The following is an 18,954-nucleotide window of genomic DNA, read 5'->3' as shown; positions in this document are numbered from 1 at the left end:
TATAGATTTTGTAAGTAAATCTTAGTTGTAATGTGAACAGACGTGAATGGCCAATTTCTCTCCCTCTGAAGGGCCATTATATACAGTACAGCAGCAACACTGTGAGGCAATGGAAATGGTTCATCTTGTTGTCATGTATCAATACCAATAGCAGCAGTGTTTCGTGATGTTTTTTTTTCTTTCATTCATTTTATCTCATAACAGCTATGTTTGATTTGCAAGTTAAAGTGCCCATTTTCATTGCCTCGAAATGTACCCACATTTTAAACAGCATGAAGCCCATTGTACTATATGGGCAATATTTTCAGGCAAAGGAGTTTGTTTAGTATTGCCTCAAGCAGTGATGGGTAGTGGGCAATGATGACCACAATCAAATCCATGTGGATAAGATAATAGGCTATAGTGAAGATAAAATAAATGATCAACTGACAAACACAATTGATCATAAATGTATAGGAGCTGCAACATTTTATCAGGCTTATTCATGTAGCTGAGGTTTTCATAGCATTCCCATTAACCCACACCGTGATTTAGCACTAACCTACACTGAGTGACACAAGCCATAGGCTAACAGTCTAGTTGAATTTGCTGCAATGTAAATTCGGATAAAATGTCATGTTTACATCTGCTTGATTGATTTTGTCTATTAACATAACAATATCATTGATAGATTGCATAGATTGTTGTCTGTGTATCTTGGCCTTAACTCAGTCCTGAATGATGTCTGTTGATTTGAATAAAGCAAATGTTCATCTGTTTGTACCAAATGATTTGACCTATTAAGGTTCTGTATGATCTGACATGATGAGATGTACGATAAAAACAACTGTGCAATAAAAAAAAGTGAATGTCACCGTTTGCATTAACTCTGCATTATTTCATTCCAGCATAAGTATGTCATTTCAATATTACTGGCAATGATTCAATTCAATAAATTGAATAGTATAGTACAACCTACAAAATGGTATACTGTGCTTGTGAATACCATGCTAGTATATTAATTGATAACAATTCCCTTTACTTTCCAAAGATGATTTTGTCCAGAGTAAGTGCAACAGTGGAAGTGCAAAGTTCTGCTAACAGAATTAAACATAAAATGACTGCTAAGAAAATGACTGCTGGGGAATTTCCTATATTTTGAATACATTAAGTAGACAAATAAAAAACAGGTACAGTATGTGCAGTAAATTTGAACAAAACAAAGAACAGAAAAGAGCACAGAAAATGTATTTAATATCTCATTGATTGACAGGAAATAATTTACTCTGATGTCCATTTACTGATAGATAGTTTCTGAACGGGTAGCAAGCAAAATATTTGATATAAAAACATACAATAATGACAATGATGATCAACCTAGTTCATACTGTAATGAATCCATATCAAAACCCTCCCTTCCCTCTAAGCCATTTAGGCCTGGTGCTGTATACAGAGTACAGATTATAGTTAGAGGACCTGTGCATCACAGAAACAGGAATTCAAGTGACAAGCGAACATGAGGGATTTTGCTGTCTTGGGGAGACAGGAGCCAAGACCAGGTGAACTGATGACCAAGTATGGACTTGACCTTGATATAACTACTAACAGAGTCTAACACATGCTCTCCACTGCCAGAGACTAAGCACCAACATGACAAATAAACATGTGTGCACAAAGACACTGACCAGCACACATGGTGACATGGCACCATGTTTTCCATAAATGGATTCTGTGCGGGTTATGCAAGTACTTATGAATGCTTGTGTCTGAGTAATATATATAAATTTGAATGTGCCTGTCTGCAATTATGTAGTTATCTAATATCTACTGTAGCTTTGTTTTGTTAAAGCCAACACATAGGCCCTTCTGAAAAAGAATAATTGCCAGTGGCTGATAATGAATAAATGTACTTGTGCTTGTGTGGCCGTGCATGTGCAAGCAAACCAGTGAGAAGTTTGCTGACTTTGCAGCTTGCAAGAAGAAATGATGAAGGTAGAAAAAACGGTTTGTTTATGAATGTGTGTGTGTGTCTGTCTGTGTGTGTCTCTGCGTTTGCCTGAGATAACATCCCAAGTCCATTATGCTGACACCTCTTTGGTGAAAAATCTCTCGTTATCTTTTTTTCTAAGCCATCTACTGTATGAAGCAGAGTACCTCTTGTACTGTGTGGAGTCTTACCGTCTTATTTTTGGATATTTCATTCAGTCAAATTATCAAAAACACCCTCAGATTTTGCTGACGACCCTCCTTTGATTATGACTCCTTCAAAAGAAAACAACACAAATCAATCCTGTGTGAACAAAATTGCATTTTGCACCCTACTGCAGGGGGCGGGGGGAATCCACGCATCTGCTTTTGATATCCCCACCTCTGCTCATAGATTGTTATGGACAGGATATGTTTTATTCCTCCTCCTGGTCAAAACTTAATTAAATAGATCGTCTAATGTGTTTGATAATATCACAATTTAATAACAAATATACGTAATATATTATATATGTATTATATGTAAAATATATTTGCGAGATTAGCTCAGGCCAAATTCACACACACAGACAGAGACCAACCAACCCTCTTATAGACGGCTAGCCTCCTACAGAGTCACGGCGCAAAAAGACACCACAGCAGGCTGGAAAATACAGTCGTTTTTATTTATTTTTTCATAGAATACAGCATAATCCGCGTTTGCAAAAATAGTTCTATAATAGACAAAATCTAATTGGTTTGAAAAGTCCAGTTTCATTGTAACAGAGTCTCCAAGCACGGGCATAAAACTAGCAGAAGAAAACTGGAAGAGAGAGAGCGAGAGAGGACACAGCGATGAAACAATTGAGAGGGAGGAAGAAAGAAAGAGAGAGACAGCAGGGAAGCAGGGTGGGGAAAGGCGTAAAAATCAAGCCGAGGTGGCCTTGTAAAAAAGATCACAGTTCAACAGAGAATAGCTTGTGTTTGGAAAACAAAACAAAAAAAACTTCTGAGGCATGCAGCACGTGTATAGTATACAGTACAATCCTCACAGTCTTCTTCATTTAACTCTGAGTGTAAACATGGCCCCAAACGGAGCCTTCAGGGTCCATTTGGGTCCATGTTTACACTCTCAAGAGTTAAATAAGCACAAAATTCCGGTTTCATTTTTTACACTCCGACTTAAATCAAACACTGAGGATTTGTACTGTGTATGAAGAGAAGGATGATAAAACTGGAGATTCACAGCAACAGTTGAGACGAAAAAACGAAACAAAAGAAAACAACCTTCAAACCAAGCCGACACACCCGCACACACATCGACAAACTAAATAGTTTGGTCTTCATATAAGCACCACTACAAGCGACAGGTTTGTGGACTACATAAGCTGATGATGTAAACACCGGGGTAGGAATCCCTACTGAGATCCATTTAAAAAGGAATCTGGTGGTTATTTTGTGCAGCTAGCCATATTTCACAAGGAGCCATATTGTGTTGTAGTCAGCTTGGCAAACCCAGAGTTCCATATTGAATAGCTCCATTTATACATTGTATTTTAGTCCCATTTTTCTTTCGCAGCCACTTAACACGCCATGGTGGAAAAATAAATTAGGATTTGACTGTCAGCTACTTCATAAATTGATTGTTATGAATCTCAGCATCAGTCACTAATGAGTCAGTTTATTTTGTCCTGTATGAAGTATTACTCTGGTTTAATAAAAATTCAAAAGGGGCCATCTGTCAGTTAACCTACATATAATTTACAAACTCTACCCCCCGCCCCCACCACCAATATTGTAACAAATGGCTGGTAAAGTAAAATGAGACTCAATTTATTGTCAGTGTTTCTCTTTAGAGGAGTGCGTTCCATGGATTCAAAAACGGCAATTGTCTGTTTATGATTGATAAAGTCAGTGTTAACTAGAATATCTATGTACTGTATCTATGTAGGCACATAATGTACATTACTGGAGTATATCATGGATATCATCCATACAAAAACTGAACATTAAACATGATCGACTGAAAGATTTGTGGACATTTGATTTGACTGTAGCTTCTGGACTGTGCATCAACCAGGGTGAACAGGCAGGGGTCCTAAGACTCATATTGACAACAGCGGCCGTTGTCAGGACAAACCCTTTCATGTCACTAGCCCAATATACTGTATATTCACAAATCTATCCTACACACAGAGTAGACCTGGACCCATAAAGGGAATAATGTATTGGCCCAAACCAAGCTAAAAGTGGAAATTACAGATAATTTCCCAAAATAACAGCAAATAAAAGCATTTTTCCCACAATGTTTTTGTTCCCGAGTTGCTGGGTCCCAATGGTTTATGGCAGAAATGTGCACACTTTTGCCGCAAATGATAATGTTTCTGTCTTTGTACATTGCCATCATCAATTAGAAATCACTTGGGATATTTTGTTCTTAATTGCAACTTTCCTCAAACACACAGCATGGAAACAAGTCAAGTCAGTTGTGTAACATGCTGTGCCACGAACCAGCACTGAAACCAGTATGCTAATATGCTGCTGATCGACAGCAGTGGTTCCCAAACCTTTCCATGCCAAGGACCCCCAAATAGCCATAGCCTCTGGCTGCGGCACCCCATGGCAAAAAACAAAAAAAAAAGTCTACAAGCTCACAAAACGCTATTTTTGAAAACTTCCGATTTTTCTTTTGCAAATGTTTGACATTTGTTTTTAAGATCTTTGACAATAACCCAAAATAGGGTTTCCAGCAATCGTATGAATGTTTTTTTATTTATTTTTTCATTTACATGTTCCTTTCTTATTGGCCCCCTTGGTGCCCTATGGTGGCTCCCCCCGGGGCCACGGCGCGGACGCCACTTTGAAAACCACAGATCCCAAGAGCACAGCCTAACTTTACATTTCAGGAAATCTAATCAGCCTATAAATGGGCTCCCATCAGAAACTTCTCCATAATTAGATGGACCCAAATGAACTCCCTTGTGATGAACCCACACTCACACTGGTAAGCGCACGCACACGCACACGCACACGCACACGCACGCACACACACACACACACACACGCACACGCACACGCACACACACACACACTCTGAGCCATGCATTCAAAAGATGGATAAGCACTCCCACATGCACATACACACGCACACAAACACACACACTGTTTCTCTCACAGACACGCACACGCATGCACACACACGCACACACATCCATTAGTCTGTCTGTCCATCAAGCGATCAGTCAGCCTTGTCCTTCTTCCTGGGTGTGACTTTACTGGCCACCGCCGAGCCCACCGCCCCAACTCCTCCTGTAACCATGGAAACACTCCCTTTGACCAATCCCACGCCAGCTGAGGGCACGCTGGTCACCGCTGTCTTGGTGAGCTCAAAGCTTTTACTTCCTACCCAGGCCACGCCTCCCAGGGTGGCCCCGACAACGCCGCGCGTCATACTGAACAGGCCGCTGCCCGCTCTCCACATAACTCCGCCCTCTGACTTGGGGTGGTCCTTTTCTAGGTCTGAAAGGGGGAGAGAGAGGAGAGAGAATTACATGTTTCTTGTTCTTGTTTTTAACTGATTTGAAGCTAGAGAGAGAGGAGGAGCTGAGAGAGCACAGAAAAATGAAGACAATGTGTCTTGAGCTGGATTCTATAGTTGGCATAGAAACTGCCGAGTCACCACATATTGGGCAAATAGAAGAGTGATTGCAGCTTGTATATATAGCTGCTCCCATCAGAACACCTTCACAACAGGACTTTGCAACCATTGGACACAGAGGAAATGGGAGAAAACTCACATTATGACAGAGTCGAAGAAAGGGAGAGAGAGAGAGAGAGGGTGTGTGTAGGGAGGAGAGGGAGTAAAGGAGAGAAAGAGAGAGAGAAGGAAACCGTAAGGAAGGAAGATAGTTCCCTAATAATACAGTATATACTGTAGCCAATACCATTACACTATAATACAATACTACAGCCGATAGTGGTACAATCATTTTACTGATATGTTTGGGCTGCTGTCTAGCGTGTGGGACAGTGGTTGGTGTGTGTGTGTGTGTGTGTGTGTGTGTGTGTGTGTGTGTGTGTGTGTGTGTGTGTGTGTGTGTGTGTGTGTGTGTGTGTGTGTGTGTGTGTGTGTGTGTGTGTGTGTGTGTGTGTGTGTGTGTCTGTGTGTGTGTGTGTGTGTGTGTGTGTGTGTGTGTGTGTGTGTGTAAGCTCCTACATGACCGAGTCCTGGTGCGCTAGCCTTACAGAGCAGCTCATTATCCAGCTACAAGACCCAGAACCGATCCTGCTCGATCAGCTTGTTAAAAACTTCCACCCGATGTCCCAGTAAGTTCCACCTGGAGCTGAGTCACACAACAGACACTACACAGCCAGTCTCAGCAACCTGAGCCCAGTCACCTTGCAGCATTTAAGGAGTTATTAGTGAAGTTAACTCAATGGTAGTGGAGCATTCATTGTTCACTCATGCGTCCTTCGGCTGAATAATGCTTTTACTTAACAAGATAAACAATTGCAGGGCACTCACTAGAGCAGTTCTTCCCAAACTTTTTAGCTCGAGACCCAAAAGAGACATTTTTCGTCTCCCCGGGACCCAAACTAGTGAAAATAGCCGATCAACAAGCTTACAGCTTGTAGATCTGCTATTTTCACTACTTCTCAAAATAAAGGGGTATTTACTTGCGACCCATAAAACTTTTTTGGGAAACAGTGCAGTAGTCCGATTTTGTTTTTAGGGTCAGTGGTCTACATTTGGTACACAACACACCACCTTCCCTACAAAATAAAGTTTGGTCATCCTAGGGCTGGACATTTAGGAGGACATCCTGTTTGTACGTCCCAGATACCAGACAGAAGGACAGACAGAGTGCAAACCTAATAGTCAACTAATTTATCAATTGGATAGTAAAATAAAAGGCAACCACGTGAAGCGGACAAAAGTACAGAAACTTGGCCTGGGGCAGGATCATGGGAAGGACAGAGACTTCTGTAATCATGCTACTTCAGTGGGGTCGGTAGCAGTTGGTACCAACCACTTCAACACATCTGAAGAAGCTTCTACACGGTTAAAATCTCCCTTGTTACCAAAGTAGTGAAATGGCACCTGATTCAGGCTTTCCTGCCTTGCAGTCATTTGTTAACATCCGCCCCTCTCTCTACGTGAATCAATACCTCAAAAGATTTTAGACAGAGCTACAGTAGTGGGTCATTTACCTCTCTCTCCCTCTCTCTCTGACACTCACCCACTCTCCGTCTCATCAATTCAATAAATTGGGGGTATTTTGGGTAATGCAGATAGACAAAAACTGGGACAACTGGGACAATATGTTCTGGTCGATAGATGTCCTAGCTCTTCCTCTCTTGCTGTCCTTCATTCCACCATTTTTCTCATGCTGAATTTTCATGGAGAGAAGGCCACAAGGCGAACAGAAAACAGGGCTATAGTTCCTATCCACCACCGCAGAAACATGGGATTTGAATCCTTCCTCTGCACTCTGCAGTGCCTCCGGCTTGGCTGGGCGTCCATACAAACACAACGTCACATGTACCGGAGGAAACACGTGATTGTTTGTCTGTGGACCAACTGTAGGAGTAGCAGTCAGTCAGAAGGGACTAGAATAGAATACACTGGGAATTGGGACATCTAATTTGGTGGAAAAACAAAAACAAAAACAAAAAGTCAAAAAGGAGGGACTAGACTTCACTCAATGCGTTTCACTGCCTCGTCTTAGTCACCGTCTGATTTCATTGCAGGAGGGAAGACGGGCGAAGCGGCGCGTGACAACTGCAAAGTAAGGCCAACCGTGGCTCACCATCCCTTCTCGATTCAGTGTCAACGCCTGATAACTGCAGAGGCAGTTTGTGGTGTGGTACACAAATTAAAACAGGGAACAAGAAAGTGAAGAAAGTGGAAGGCGACAGTCCTTTCCCTCCATCAGCTCCCGTCTTTGTGTGTGTCAGTGTTAATGAGATGATTCTCAGTGCTTCTGCTGTTGAGAGCCATGGATGTCAGCTGAGCTCACACGTTCTCCCTCAGATCAGTTGAAAGTGGTTGGCACTTCTGTCTCCCGTCTACCCCCCACCCCGCCCTCTCTCTCTCGCCCCCTCGTCTGTCCTGCAGGGGAGAGAATTGAATTGAGGAGAGACAGCCGCTCCAACCTCGCTCTCCCTCTCATTCCAGAAGGTCTGTTGGAAGTCACGATCCGTTCTGACTGTTGGCTCAGCAGACCAATTACAGATCATGTCTGTCTCTAGATGTGCAACTCCATCTCTCAATTAGAACCTGTCTGTCTGTCTGCTTATCTATCTATCTATATTACCCACCCTCTCTCTCAATGTCCACATTACCTCCCTCTCTCTGCGGCTGCTCTCAAATGAATTCTGCACTCACTTTCTTTCTCATTAAGTTCTTTGACCCTTTTCCACCTCTCCTAGTTCTGACTGGCTTCACTTCTCTATCCCCTGTTCATTTGCTGGTACAGATGGCAAGCTGGCCTCCCGCTGCATCTTGCTGAGTGAGAGCGCACGCTCGCACACGTGCGAGAGAGAGAGAGAGAGAGAGAGAGAGGGAGGAAGAGGCTGCAAGGAAGCTAGACAGAAAAAGCAAGTAGGAAGGGGGGTGAAAAATAGATGTTCCTGTCAACAACCTGAAAGCTCCTATGGTGAAACCTGACATCCTGGTCTTCTTTATCCCTCGAACACACCATTTCTCTGTCTCTCTCTTCTCCCTGTCTCCCTCTCTCATTTGTGCATCTACAATAATCTCTATAACACTTTCTCTCTGTTGTGCCCAATGCCAAGTACACTGCACTGTATGTTCATTAGTCTGCACAGCCACCGGGATGGCAGTTTAACTTATACTTTGTCGTACACCTTTATTCCAGTAAAAAAGTATACATTAGGCTTCTAAGTTTCATTAGCCACTTTAACAAACACCCACCATTTTGGCCTCTCTATTTTGGGCATGTCAATGTCATTATAGGTGACCAAATGTTTAGTTTTTTCATCAAACATTTTCCACATCCACAAGCTCACAGAGGGCCATTTATTTCAACAGACATACTGTAGGTCTGCATATAAAGAGAGAGAGAGAGAGAGAGACAGACAGACATATACTAAACACACAGAGGACAAGAGGTACAGAGATGTACAGACAGACACAAAGACAGACAAACGGACAGGACCACCCACCCACCTAGAGTAGACTATGTATCCACCAAAGCCAGGAGAATGAGGTTAGTGTCCCGGTGGAGTAGAATGACTCAGTGTGGGATTTATGAGTCTCTCTCTCTCTCTCTCATTCTCCCGTGTTTTCTTCCTTTCAGTTTATTGTCCGTCCCTTCTCCCTGTCCTCCTTTGTCTTTCATGACGCTCAAGCCAGATTTATCCTTGGATACGCATCGTGTTGCGCAATTAAGTATGAATCAGGCTTTAAGCCTCTTTATTACAACCTATGTTAGATTATCTCTATTTTACCGTCTCCTGTTCTTTCATGTTTGCATGATGGCTGTCCGAATGTGCCGGTAACCGCAATGTACTGAAACATTGTATCAGGGACAAAACGGGTTCGAATATGATATTATATGTCTGTGTGCTATCTGTCTGTCCTTTTGTATTTAACCATTTGCCTAAATTATCTTCTTAGGTATGTTTGGGGGGGGGGGGTTCTTCAACACAAAGGATGCCAACAAACTGAACAAGCTTGGCACACTACAAAGAGAATTGGCCAGTCTTTTGTACCAGTAGCCACCAGGCTCCGCAACCAAGCTTGACACCCTAATCATTAGGGCCTAATGAGAACTTTGAGACCGGCTGTGTCTATTACTGACTTTTGACTACTGCTCCTGCATGGAGTCAGTAGTCTAGCAGTCCATGGAGTTGCACATGGACAACTAGGATGTACATTCTCAAACTTTAACGGATGACTGTTAAGGATAACTGATCGTTGAGTTGACACAACATGCATGTACGTACTGTAAGACTGCACATATATTGATATATTCATTCACAGGCAAATCGTGCCGATAGATGTATAGTGACAGAATGCATTTCATTCATTCTCACTGCTGTTGCCGATATGACACCTGAATTTCCCTACAAGTATCAATAAAGGCTTATCTTATCTCACCTTAGATTATGTGATAATGACAGTGAGTGAATGTGTAAACTGACTAATTTGACTCATTCGTATTAGGTAGTATGACTGTCACTCACTAAGTCCTGCAGATGTCTTTATTGATGGCTAGGAACATGCACACTTGATGGATGCATCCAAATTCATGCACTCTTTTTCACACACACACACACACACACACACACACACACACACACACACACACGCGCGCAGTCGCGCACACACGCACGACTCCCTCTTTCCTTGCCCTGTTTGCGCTTAAACCCTAACATTTAACTTCACTAAATGCCTAAACCTAACCCTATAACCTCACAAACACTATGCCTAACCCTAACCATAACCTCACAGAAATAATGCCTAAACCTAACCTCAAAACCCTGTCAGCCTGGGCGAAACACCTGGGAAAGACATCCTCCCGCATTGACAAGCCCATCCATCAGGATTTTCCAGTACATCAGCCCGCTGCTCTGACTGCTCTATTTCTGTCAGCATAATGAAGAGTGTTGCACCCAAGAATACACACACACACACACACACACACACACACACACACACACACACACACACACCGGTACGAACGAGCAAGCACTCACAAAATGTACACGCAGGCTCACCCATCTTCTCTGCCCTATATACACACCCAGTGTTAATTCAACTCAGAAGAGTGTACATAATGAGTGTACAAAACAGTGTAGAAATGGAGCCAGATGGACCCTTACAGCTCCATTTGGTTCCATTTGTAGTTCAATAAATGCAATAGGACACTTTGTTAGAGTTTCGCGTTCGTTTATGTGCTAAAGAGAGTAGCGTTGAGAGCCGTTTCATCGTAAAATGGAGCTATTTTGGGGTTATTAATGTCTAATCAACTGCGCAACGGAGCGATACATCTCACCAATTGAAAAGTGTCCTATTGCTTTAAGATCAGGATTTTACAGTGTAACTTTAGTCCAAATGCCAAATGGATTTGGCGTGCTCACAGTCTAGGCACAGGAGCGAAACAGAACAAAACAGAACGGGACAGAGGTCAGCATGTGACAACACAGTAGATCTATTTACCTTCCCTCAAGGCGTGAGAGAGGGCCAGTCATCTGACCGGAAATCTACTGGCTGAAATGGCAATGGTTTGAATCCCTGTCTAGGCTGGGAAGCAATCTCTCGATCACTACGGTTGTTGAGTAATATCTCGAGACGTGTTGGCTCTAGGCCTGTCAATTATTACATAAATCACAATTATTTGAGATAATTGTCATGATGCAACGTGTTGTGAGCTTGTACAGTAGATCGGCTATTTCCACTATTAATGTTTTTTTTTAAGTATAAAGTTATTCAATAATTATGTCAGTCATTTCTTTGTAGGTTATTTGTCATCTGCCCTGCGCAACTTCAAAGCCTAAAAGCTAAGCAGAATATTCATAATGTTCCAGTGTTCAACGTCAAAAAACACAAAACTTGTTCGCAATTATTTGTGTGACAATTAATTGTCATGTAAAATTTTCATTTCATAATCGTGCCAGCCCTAGTTGGCTCACACATTTTTGAAATGCTTCCAGCCTAAATTAAGGCGAATGTCCCAAGATACAGTATACCTGGTAACAAGGTATACTGATAAGGTATACTGGTAAGGTATACTGTATATTTTAGATGTCTGTCAGTGGACAAAGCCTGGGGCCTTTTAAAATCAGTGTATAGAAATGGTAGATGAAATGGCACCACAAAAAAACTGTGCGTTTAAAGGTAAGGTCTGAGCCCTGGATTAATGCTGACATTTTGAGAGGCATTAAAATCAGCAATGCCTCTCAAAATGTCAGCATTAATCGCAAAAAAATAAGGATGAGCAGCAGGTTTTTAAGGAATTCAAAACTATGATTAAAAACACAAAACAGAACAGGTCAAACTCCCCACAGTGTATGAAACAGCAATAGGTTTAAAACTAAAGCTAAGAACATCAACTTAAACATAGGAGGTACACTTGTAACTGGCACTGCTAGTGTAGCCAATAGCCAAGAGTCTAAATCTGTTTTTTAACAGCATAGCAAACAAGTTAGGAGATAAGTTGCCCAGTCCGTCAGATACAGTACTTATGGTGAGAGACATGTGCAGAGTGTTTATAGGGAAAATAGGGTCCAGGCAGATGCTTTTTCCTTTTCTGCTGTGTCGGAGGATACCGTTTTTTTTTTTTTTTTAAAACAAGGCTCTTAAGCCTGTAAAGGCAACGGGACAGCATAACATCCCAGCAAAGTTTTTGCAGGATGCAGCAGAGGCCATCACACCCTGTCTAACTTTTATCATCAACCTGGCTGTCACTAAAACAAGGACATTTCCCAAATGATTTCAAATTGACCAGTCATTCCTTTAAACACATTTTAAGTTCAATGTCAAAGGTGATCATGTTTGAGCAAATTTATGAATACCTGTCATCTAACAATCTTCTGTTCAAATTCCAATCAGCTTTCAGAACGTCACACTCCACAGACAGACACCTGTCTGTTGTACTTGACAGATTTGATCAGAAGAGGGATCGACGCTGGTAAATATTATGGAATGGTTCTATGGACCTTCAGAAGGCGTTCGATACCGTCAGTCACGATATTCTTTTGTTCAAGCTAGCAGTGCCTCTATACAGTGGGTGAGGTAATACCTTGGGGGACGACAGCAAGTGGTGGAAGTGAACGGCACCATCTCCTCTCCACTTCAGCCAACTTGCGGAGTCCCCCAAGAGAGTATTTTGGGGCCACTCTTCTTCTTGATTTAGCCTGACAGGCTATCCGGAGAAAGTATGGCCAAAAAAAGTTATCTCTAAGGTCAACCAGAGAGTCAGATTCCTTGGGAGAATGCCCACGTTTCTGAACAGAAATGTGTTGGAGACTTTGTCAGGGGCTCTGGTTTAATGCCATTTTGACTCTATGCCTGTTCCTTTTGGTACACCAGCACCTCCAAAATTGTAAGAACTAGGCTCCAGACCGCCCAGAACAAATTAGCTAAGATGAATACTCAAGCTTGATCCCAGAACTCACTAGATGAGAGAGTGACCCAAATCAAGATGTGCATGGGATTTTGAATAATGTGGCTCCGAAGTACCACAACATAATTTGCACATACATATGAAGGGACCGCAAGCAACTGGCTTTTTTACGTTATATCCTTTTGATAATGGTGTGATGTATGTATTTCATTATGTTTAATAGCAATAAAAGATGTCAATGTCAAGTTGAACAGTCTTGCTTTGTACAGACTACATATCAATCTGACACTGAAAACTAACGCAAACATGGGTCATATAACCCAGTATAACCCAGTGGTCTTCAACTCTAGTCATAGTACTGGTTTTGATTCCAATTGTCTAATCAGGGACAGATTGAGCTTTACCTATCAGGTGATTGCAATTAACTTATCTGGTAGAGTACAAAAATAACAGAACAATAGTTTTGATACCCAGTACTGGACTTGAGAGCCAGTGATATTATTATTATTTAATTGTTACTTTTTGATGACAGTTAAGACTAAGCGTACGTTTTGTGGCAAGTCGGACAGCCAGGCAGTTTCTGTTCTCTGGCCCATAAATATCCCACTCTCAGCTCTGTGACTGACAGCTCATTTCCATAACCCAGATACCAAACCGGACGATAACAACTACATCTAACTGAGGAGAGGTGAGGAGGACAGAAGGCAACACAAGTGTGAGTGTGAGTGTGAGTGTGTGTGTGTGTGTGTGTGTGTGTGTGTGTGTGTGTGTGTGTGTGTGTGTGTGTGTGTGTGTGGTAGAAACCTGCCTTCCAATGAGATCATCTATGCGGATTCCAAGCTAAGAGACTGTAGCCTCTCTCTTCCTGAGAGGTTAACATGCTAAAATAGCAGCCATTGTTCTAGCATAAAAACATAAAGTTTGAAATGATCAAACCTGCCTACCGATGATGTAGGCACGTTTCTGAATAGTCCTCCTCTACTCTGAGACACAGAGTGAGTAGACAAAAATGGTGCCATCTTATGATGAGCATTAGTGAGGACCAATTATATGAAGAAGATACGGTAGGTTGAAAATGGGTAACGTGAGGTAGACCTTTAAGAGGGGAGTTAAAAAATAAACATGGAAGGTGTGAGAACCAAGAGAGGAGAGATAAAGCAGCAGGGGTGAAAAGAAAGAAAATGAGTGATAAATGATCGGCAATTTTTACTATTTCTGAAAATATTTTAGACTGCCTATAGTGACATGCCCAAAACAAGTTAATAATCTCTCATAATCGTTAAGTTAATACAATTATTGATTAATCATCATTGTATTAACTTAACAATTATCATTATTATAACCGATTAAACCGATTAGTTTGATTAACTGTTGCACCTAATACTCACACAGTTAAAAACAATGTGCATGTTTCAGGAAATTACTTCCCAGGTTTAAAAAGCAGGTGCCCAATGCATTTATACACAGTGAGTCAAATCATCTTATGTAAGAAAAGAAAAGGGAAAGGGTTTGGTTTAGACAGAGAGAAATCTGTCTAATATCTATCCAATATCTCCCTCTGGTGGACACAAAGCTCCACTGCATGCTGTTCTAAAACTAAAAAGTGAATGGGGAACATATCGTTGCTGGGCAGAAACCTCATACGTCCAAAACCGTTCCTTTTTTATTATCACTTTAAAAACATTTAAAAAAAAGTATAAATAGCCGATCTACATGCTCACAACGCCTCGCGATGAGCTTGTAGATCTGCCATTTTCACTACTTTTGTGCAACACTCTTGTATGATGAAGTGATTTACAAAAAAACATAACAATTTGAACCCTGGAGATACAAGGTTTCTGCGCGACAGCAACAATATTGAGTTAATGGAGATGGCCAGTATTCTCCTCAGCAGTGGTGGGGGACAGGAAACTAAAAGGCTCAATTAATTAAGGACAACATAAGTAAAGCCTAATTAATACTTTGCCACATGAAGAAAATTACTAATAACATATTTTGGGTGAGCAACACCATGTTGCATCTAAGGATAAATTAGGCCTATGCTTGAAGAGAGACCTTGTGCCGGGGAAAATAGTGCATGTCATAGTCATAGTGCATGTCATAGTCAGTGATGATACTGCCTATTCTAAGGAAGCGTTACCTCTGTGAGTCATCTGTCTGTGATGGCTTTGTCTGAACAGAACTAGACCAAGCTGGGAGTAACTGCTAGTGAAGATCTGCTGTTCGGCGATTTGTTATTGAAAAGAAATCGTTGCTGTCGGGCAGAAAACTTGTATCTCCATATTTAAATTTTCTATGCTTTTTTCATACATGAACGTTAAATTACTTTGTCATACAAGAGCTGAACATCACGCAAAAGTAGCTAAAATAGCTCGCATCGCGGTGTGCGCTTGTAGATTTTTGAAACATTTCAAAATTTAAAGTTGACGTGGTTATTTCCGTCTGTAGGATTTATAAATATTAAACCAATGAAAATTATTAACAAGAGCTTGTGACTAACGACTATTCCTTTCCATTGAATGGGGTGATTCATAGTAGATCGGGTGTGGGAACACGGATTGTTTTTTTCCATTTCCTGTAAAGCAACTGTTTTGGACATACAAGGTTTCCATAAGACAGCGACAAAATTCTAAATAATGGAGAATAGTCGAACATAGGAGGAGTACATTTATAATAATGACGCTGTCCATAAGCACATTAACCTTCTTCAAATCATCCACTGTTGTTTGTGTTGTTCCCAAGAGGGATATAGGGTTGCTTGCCACAATGATTTCAGACCAATGGCCCTGACCTCAGCGCGGATAAAGAGGACCTGGTATTATCTTACCTCAAAAACATTACACAACTAGAAAGGTTTTGCTCAGCAGAGCGCAAATGTCTGCCAGGGGTGCAGCTACATTTCAACCAACAGCCATGAAAGAGTGGCACGGCATGTGATTACCAGTTGTATGTCGTCTCTCGGGATGTTTATCACATTATTATTATAATTTTTGTCTTTTGATATAAAACTTGAAACCGAAAAATGGAAAAAAACATTTTTTACTCACAACCCATAAAAATGGATCCCGACCCCTTGTTTAGGAACCACTGCTCTAAACTGTGCAAAATGGGCTAAAGATTGACTTAATAATAATATCTCAGAACAAACAGACGCCAGTGTCCTCTCAAATCCGGACATAAGACAGCCAACACTGAGTTGAATGTGTCCCAACATTAACCACAGAGTCAGACATGAACACTCACGTTGCTATTCTGGAGCAAACATTCAGCAAAAATAGCCGATCTATAAGCTTACAATGCGTCAAGACTATTAAGTGTAGAGATAATATAGGAAGGGGCCTAGTATAGAACCCTGGGGGACTCCGGTCAACTAAGTATATAGGGTTTAAGTGGTTGAGACTGAGTGATTTATGGGATTTGTGGTCTGCTGTCACATTTATAAATTTCCTAGTTCCAGTACATCCCATAAGCCAGAGGGACAGGAGAGTTGTCATTTGATAGCCTGGTGAGACGCTTATCCCATAGCCTGGAGGGACGATTGCTCTGCGGTTATCTAAAGCACACCTATGTCACACCGTCAATCCGACTGATATGCCCATATATGGAGATCTCTGTATCAGTCAGTCCTTGTCCCTTTTATGCCCATATATGGAGCTGACTGATTTGCCCTGATGCCATGATGACACATTGAGGTTAGACAACACACTCCATATATGGGCGTAGCTGCATTGGGAACTCCTTATATGGTTATGGCTGAGTCATGGTGACATGAGCGTGACATCAGAGGTCTGCCGGCCGGTCCTCCCTTAAGCCAATTTTGATATAGGATAAATAAAAAAACAACAACACAGTTGTAGTCGAACGCATGATCGAACGCATGATCCGAACGCATGATCTCCTGCTTGACATTAACACTGAACTCTACAGGAAAAACTGATGCATCATCATTATCAAACACTGAACATGGATGTGCGAGGAGCAGCTGTGTACCTTCTGGGGGCTCCTCTCGGAGGTATGGGGGGATCTCTCCTTCCTGCACCTCCTCTGGACTGTCGTCATGGTTATTAGAGTCGACAGTGGATGATCCTCCCTCCTCTCCCACCTCCTGCTCTGAATGAGGCACCTAGAAAAGAACAGACTCCTAATTACATCTCTAGGTACACAATTATAGTGTATTACGCAAATTAACTCTACACATCTTCAGTCATCAAATTCCCTCCATCCTCTCTTTGCACTTTACCTCTATACCTTAAAATAGGCCTCTAGTAACCTTAGCAGCAGCAGCTGCAGTAGTAGTAGTACTATTATTAGGAGTAACATTAAATGGTAAAGGGTGTACATTTATATAGCATCTCTATGAATCCAACGCAATGTACAATGTGTGTTGCATTCACCCCTTCACACATATGGAGAACACATTCACACACCAGTGTCTAAGACAGCCGTCCCAGACACCAACCTGCTAATCTGGAGCAGTTAGGGATTCAGTGCCTTGCTCGAGGACACTTCCACATGTAGTCAGGAGGAGCTGCAGGGATAGAACCAGGAACCTTACGATTCCTAGACAACCGAGCTACTTCCTGATTAAATATGTTTTGAATCTTTGATCCATTGCTGCCCAATTAATTCACAAATCATCCATCTGAACCTCAGAATCCCATGCTAACTGGTTCACAAACAGGTTTAATTAAGAGTAAATCGGTGAATATAAAATAAAAACATAAACCTGTTAGTTGCCCTTTACTGTGACTGTACCCATTTATTTTATATTTACTGGATCATTCCACATTTGAGCCTAACTCTTATCTTTCGTATGAGACGTTTACCACTTCTCTCATGTACAATGTAATCTTAGAATTCATTTATGTTAGGCCTAATTCTTTATTGTGGCACATTACACCAAACAACTGCTTACTGGTCACTAAATATGTCAGAAAGAATCATTTTCTTTCTGAAATATCTTGTGACCAGTTTGCATAATATTATTATGCTATCTACCTAAAAGAAAGGCCATTCAAAAATAACTAGAAAGTAGCCTAGTTGTTTTGCAATTGTAGTTGCATTGTTTTGGAAAATAACATCTTATTTAATTAGTATATATAAAACAGTAAACAGTTTTTGGCTGCTTTGACAGAACTGAGCAAAAAGATCATCACACTGCAGCATTAGACATAGATATACATACTGTTCCTATAAGTGAGGGAAATAAGTCAGGTACTGAATGTTCAGGTTCCTGTGTTATAATTTTACAAATCACAACCTGAAAAGATGGGGGGCAGAGGCAGACAGACAAGTGAGGAACAGTATGTGCGTTTTTAGTTGAGATGATGGCAACAACAGCCTTCAGGATTTCCGTTTAAATTCTTAAAAAGGCACCAATATCTCCTTTACATTTACACACATAACTATATGAGAATGAAGGGGAAAAGTTGTTGCTAATGTTATCAAGATCATCATCATCATCGACAACAATAAAGGCCAATGGCTTTATGTCTGTCTCTACAGCTATCGCTATGACAGTGACAAAAACAAAATCCAGCCCCAACCCCCCTGCTCACCTTCATTGTTTTTGGCTTCTTTTTTTTTTAAACAAGGTGATTCTTCGGTCCCAACAGCCGGGAACTCGGCTCCACTTGTTCCACGATCTCAAAAAATAGGTGGATTTCTAAAGCAACAGCTGGATACTATGGGGGTGAAAAGCAGTTGTTTGTTTAGTATCGCAGCTCTCTATGTTGCTGTCAAAATATGAACGGAAGTGACGACAGGGATATTTATCTGCTATCGGTTGTAATGTGCTTTTTCAACCACACGGCGGCAGCACGGCGTCGCGGTGGCTATGGTGCAACCATAGAGTGATCATCATGCAACCTGGATGCAACCGTTATATTATACCTCTATGGATGCAACATTGTAAGTG

The 18,954-nt window shown here is 41.4% G+C and overlaps 1 protein-coding gene across 1 annotated transcript; it reads right to left on the bottom strand.

The window, feature by feature from the left end:
- Positions 1–3,012: 3,012 nt before the first annotated feature.
- Positions 3,013–18,775, bottom strand: LOC311046675 (transmembrane protein 263-A). The gene is made up of 3 exons (XM_084059167.1): positions 18,596–18,775; positions 17,028–17,160; positions 3,013–5,463 (listed from the first exon to the last, which is right to left on the bottom strand). Exons 1-3 carry the CDS (start codon positions 18,599–18,601, stop codon positions 5,183–5,185), a joined length of 420 nt encoding a protein of 139 aa, XP_083915293.1. The 5' UTR covers positions 18,602–18,775; the 3' UTR covers positions 3,013–5,182.
- Positions 18,776–18,954: the final 179 nt, after the last annotated feature.

The sequence above is a fragment of the Gymnoscopelus microlampas genome (assembly GCF_963454915.1).
Source record: "Gymnoscopelus microlampas genome assembly, chromosome: 6".
Classification (NCBI taxonomy): domain Eukaryota; kingdom Metazoa; phylum Chordata; class Actinopteri; order Myctophiformes; family Myctophidae; genus Gymnoscopelus; species Gymnoscopelus microlampas.
Note: the sequence above shows the minus strand (reverse complement) of the source record. Positions and strands in the feature narration are given on the sequence as shown.

What these genes read in the sequence shown, in the direction of transcription:
- LOC311046675 (XM_084059167.1), bottom strand. An exon ending in CCGAGAGGAGCCCCCAGAAG is followed by an intron (nt 5,464 to 17,027) that starts GTACACAGCTGC and finishes TCCCCCTTTCAG; the next exon opens with ACCTAGAAAAGGACCACCCC.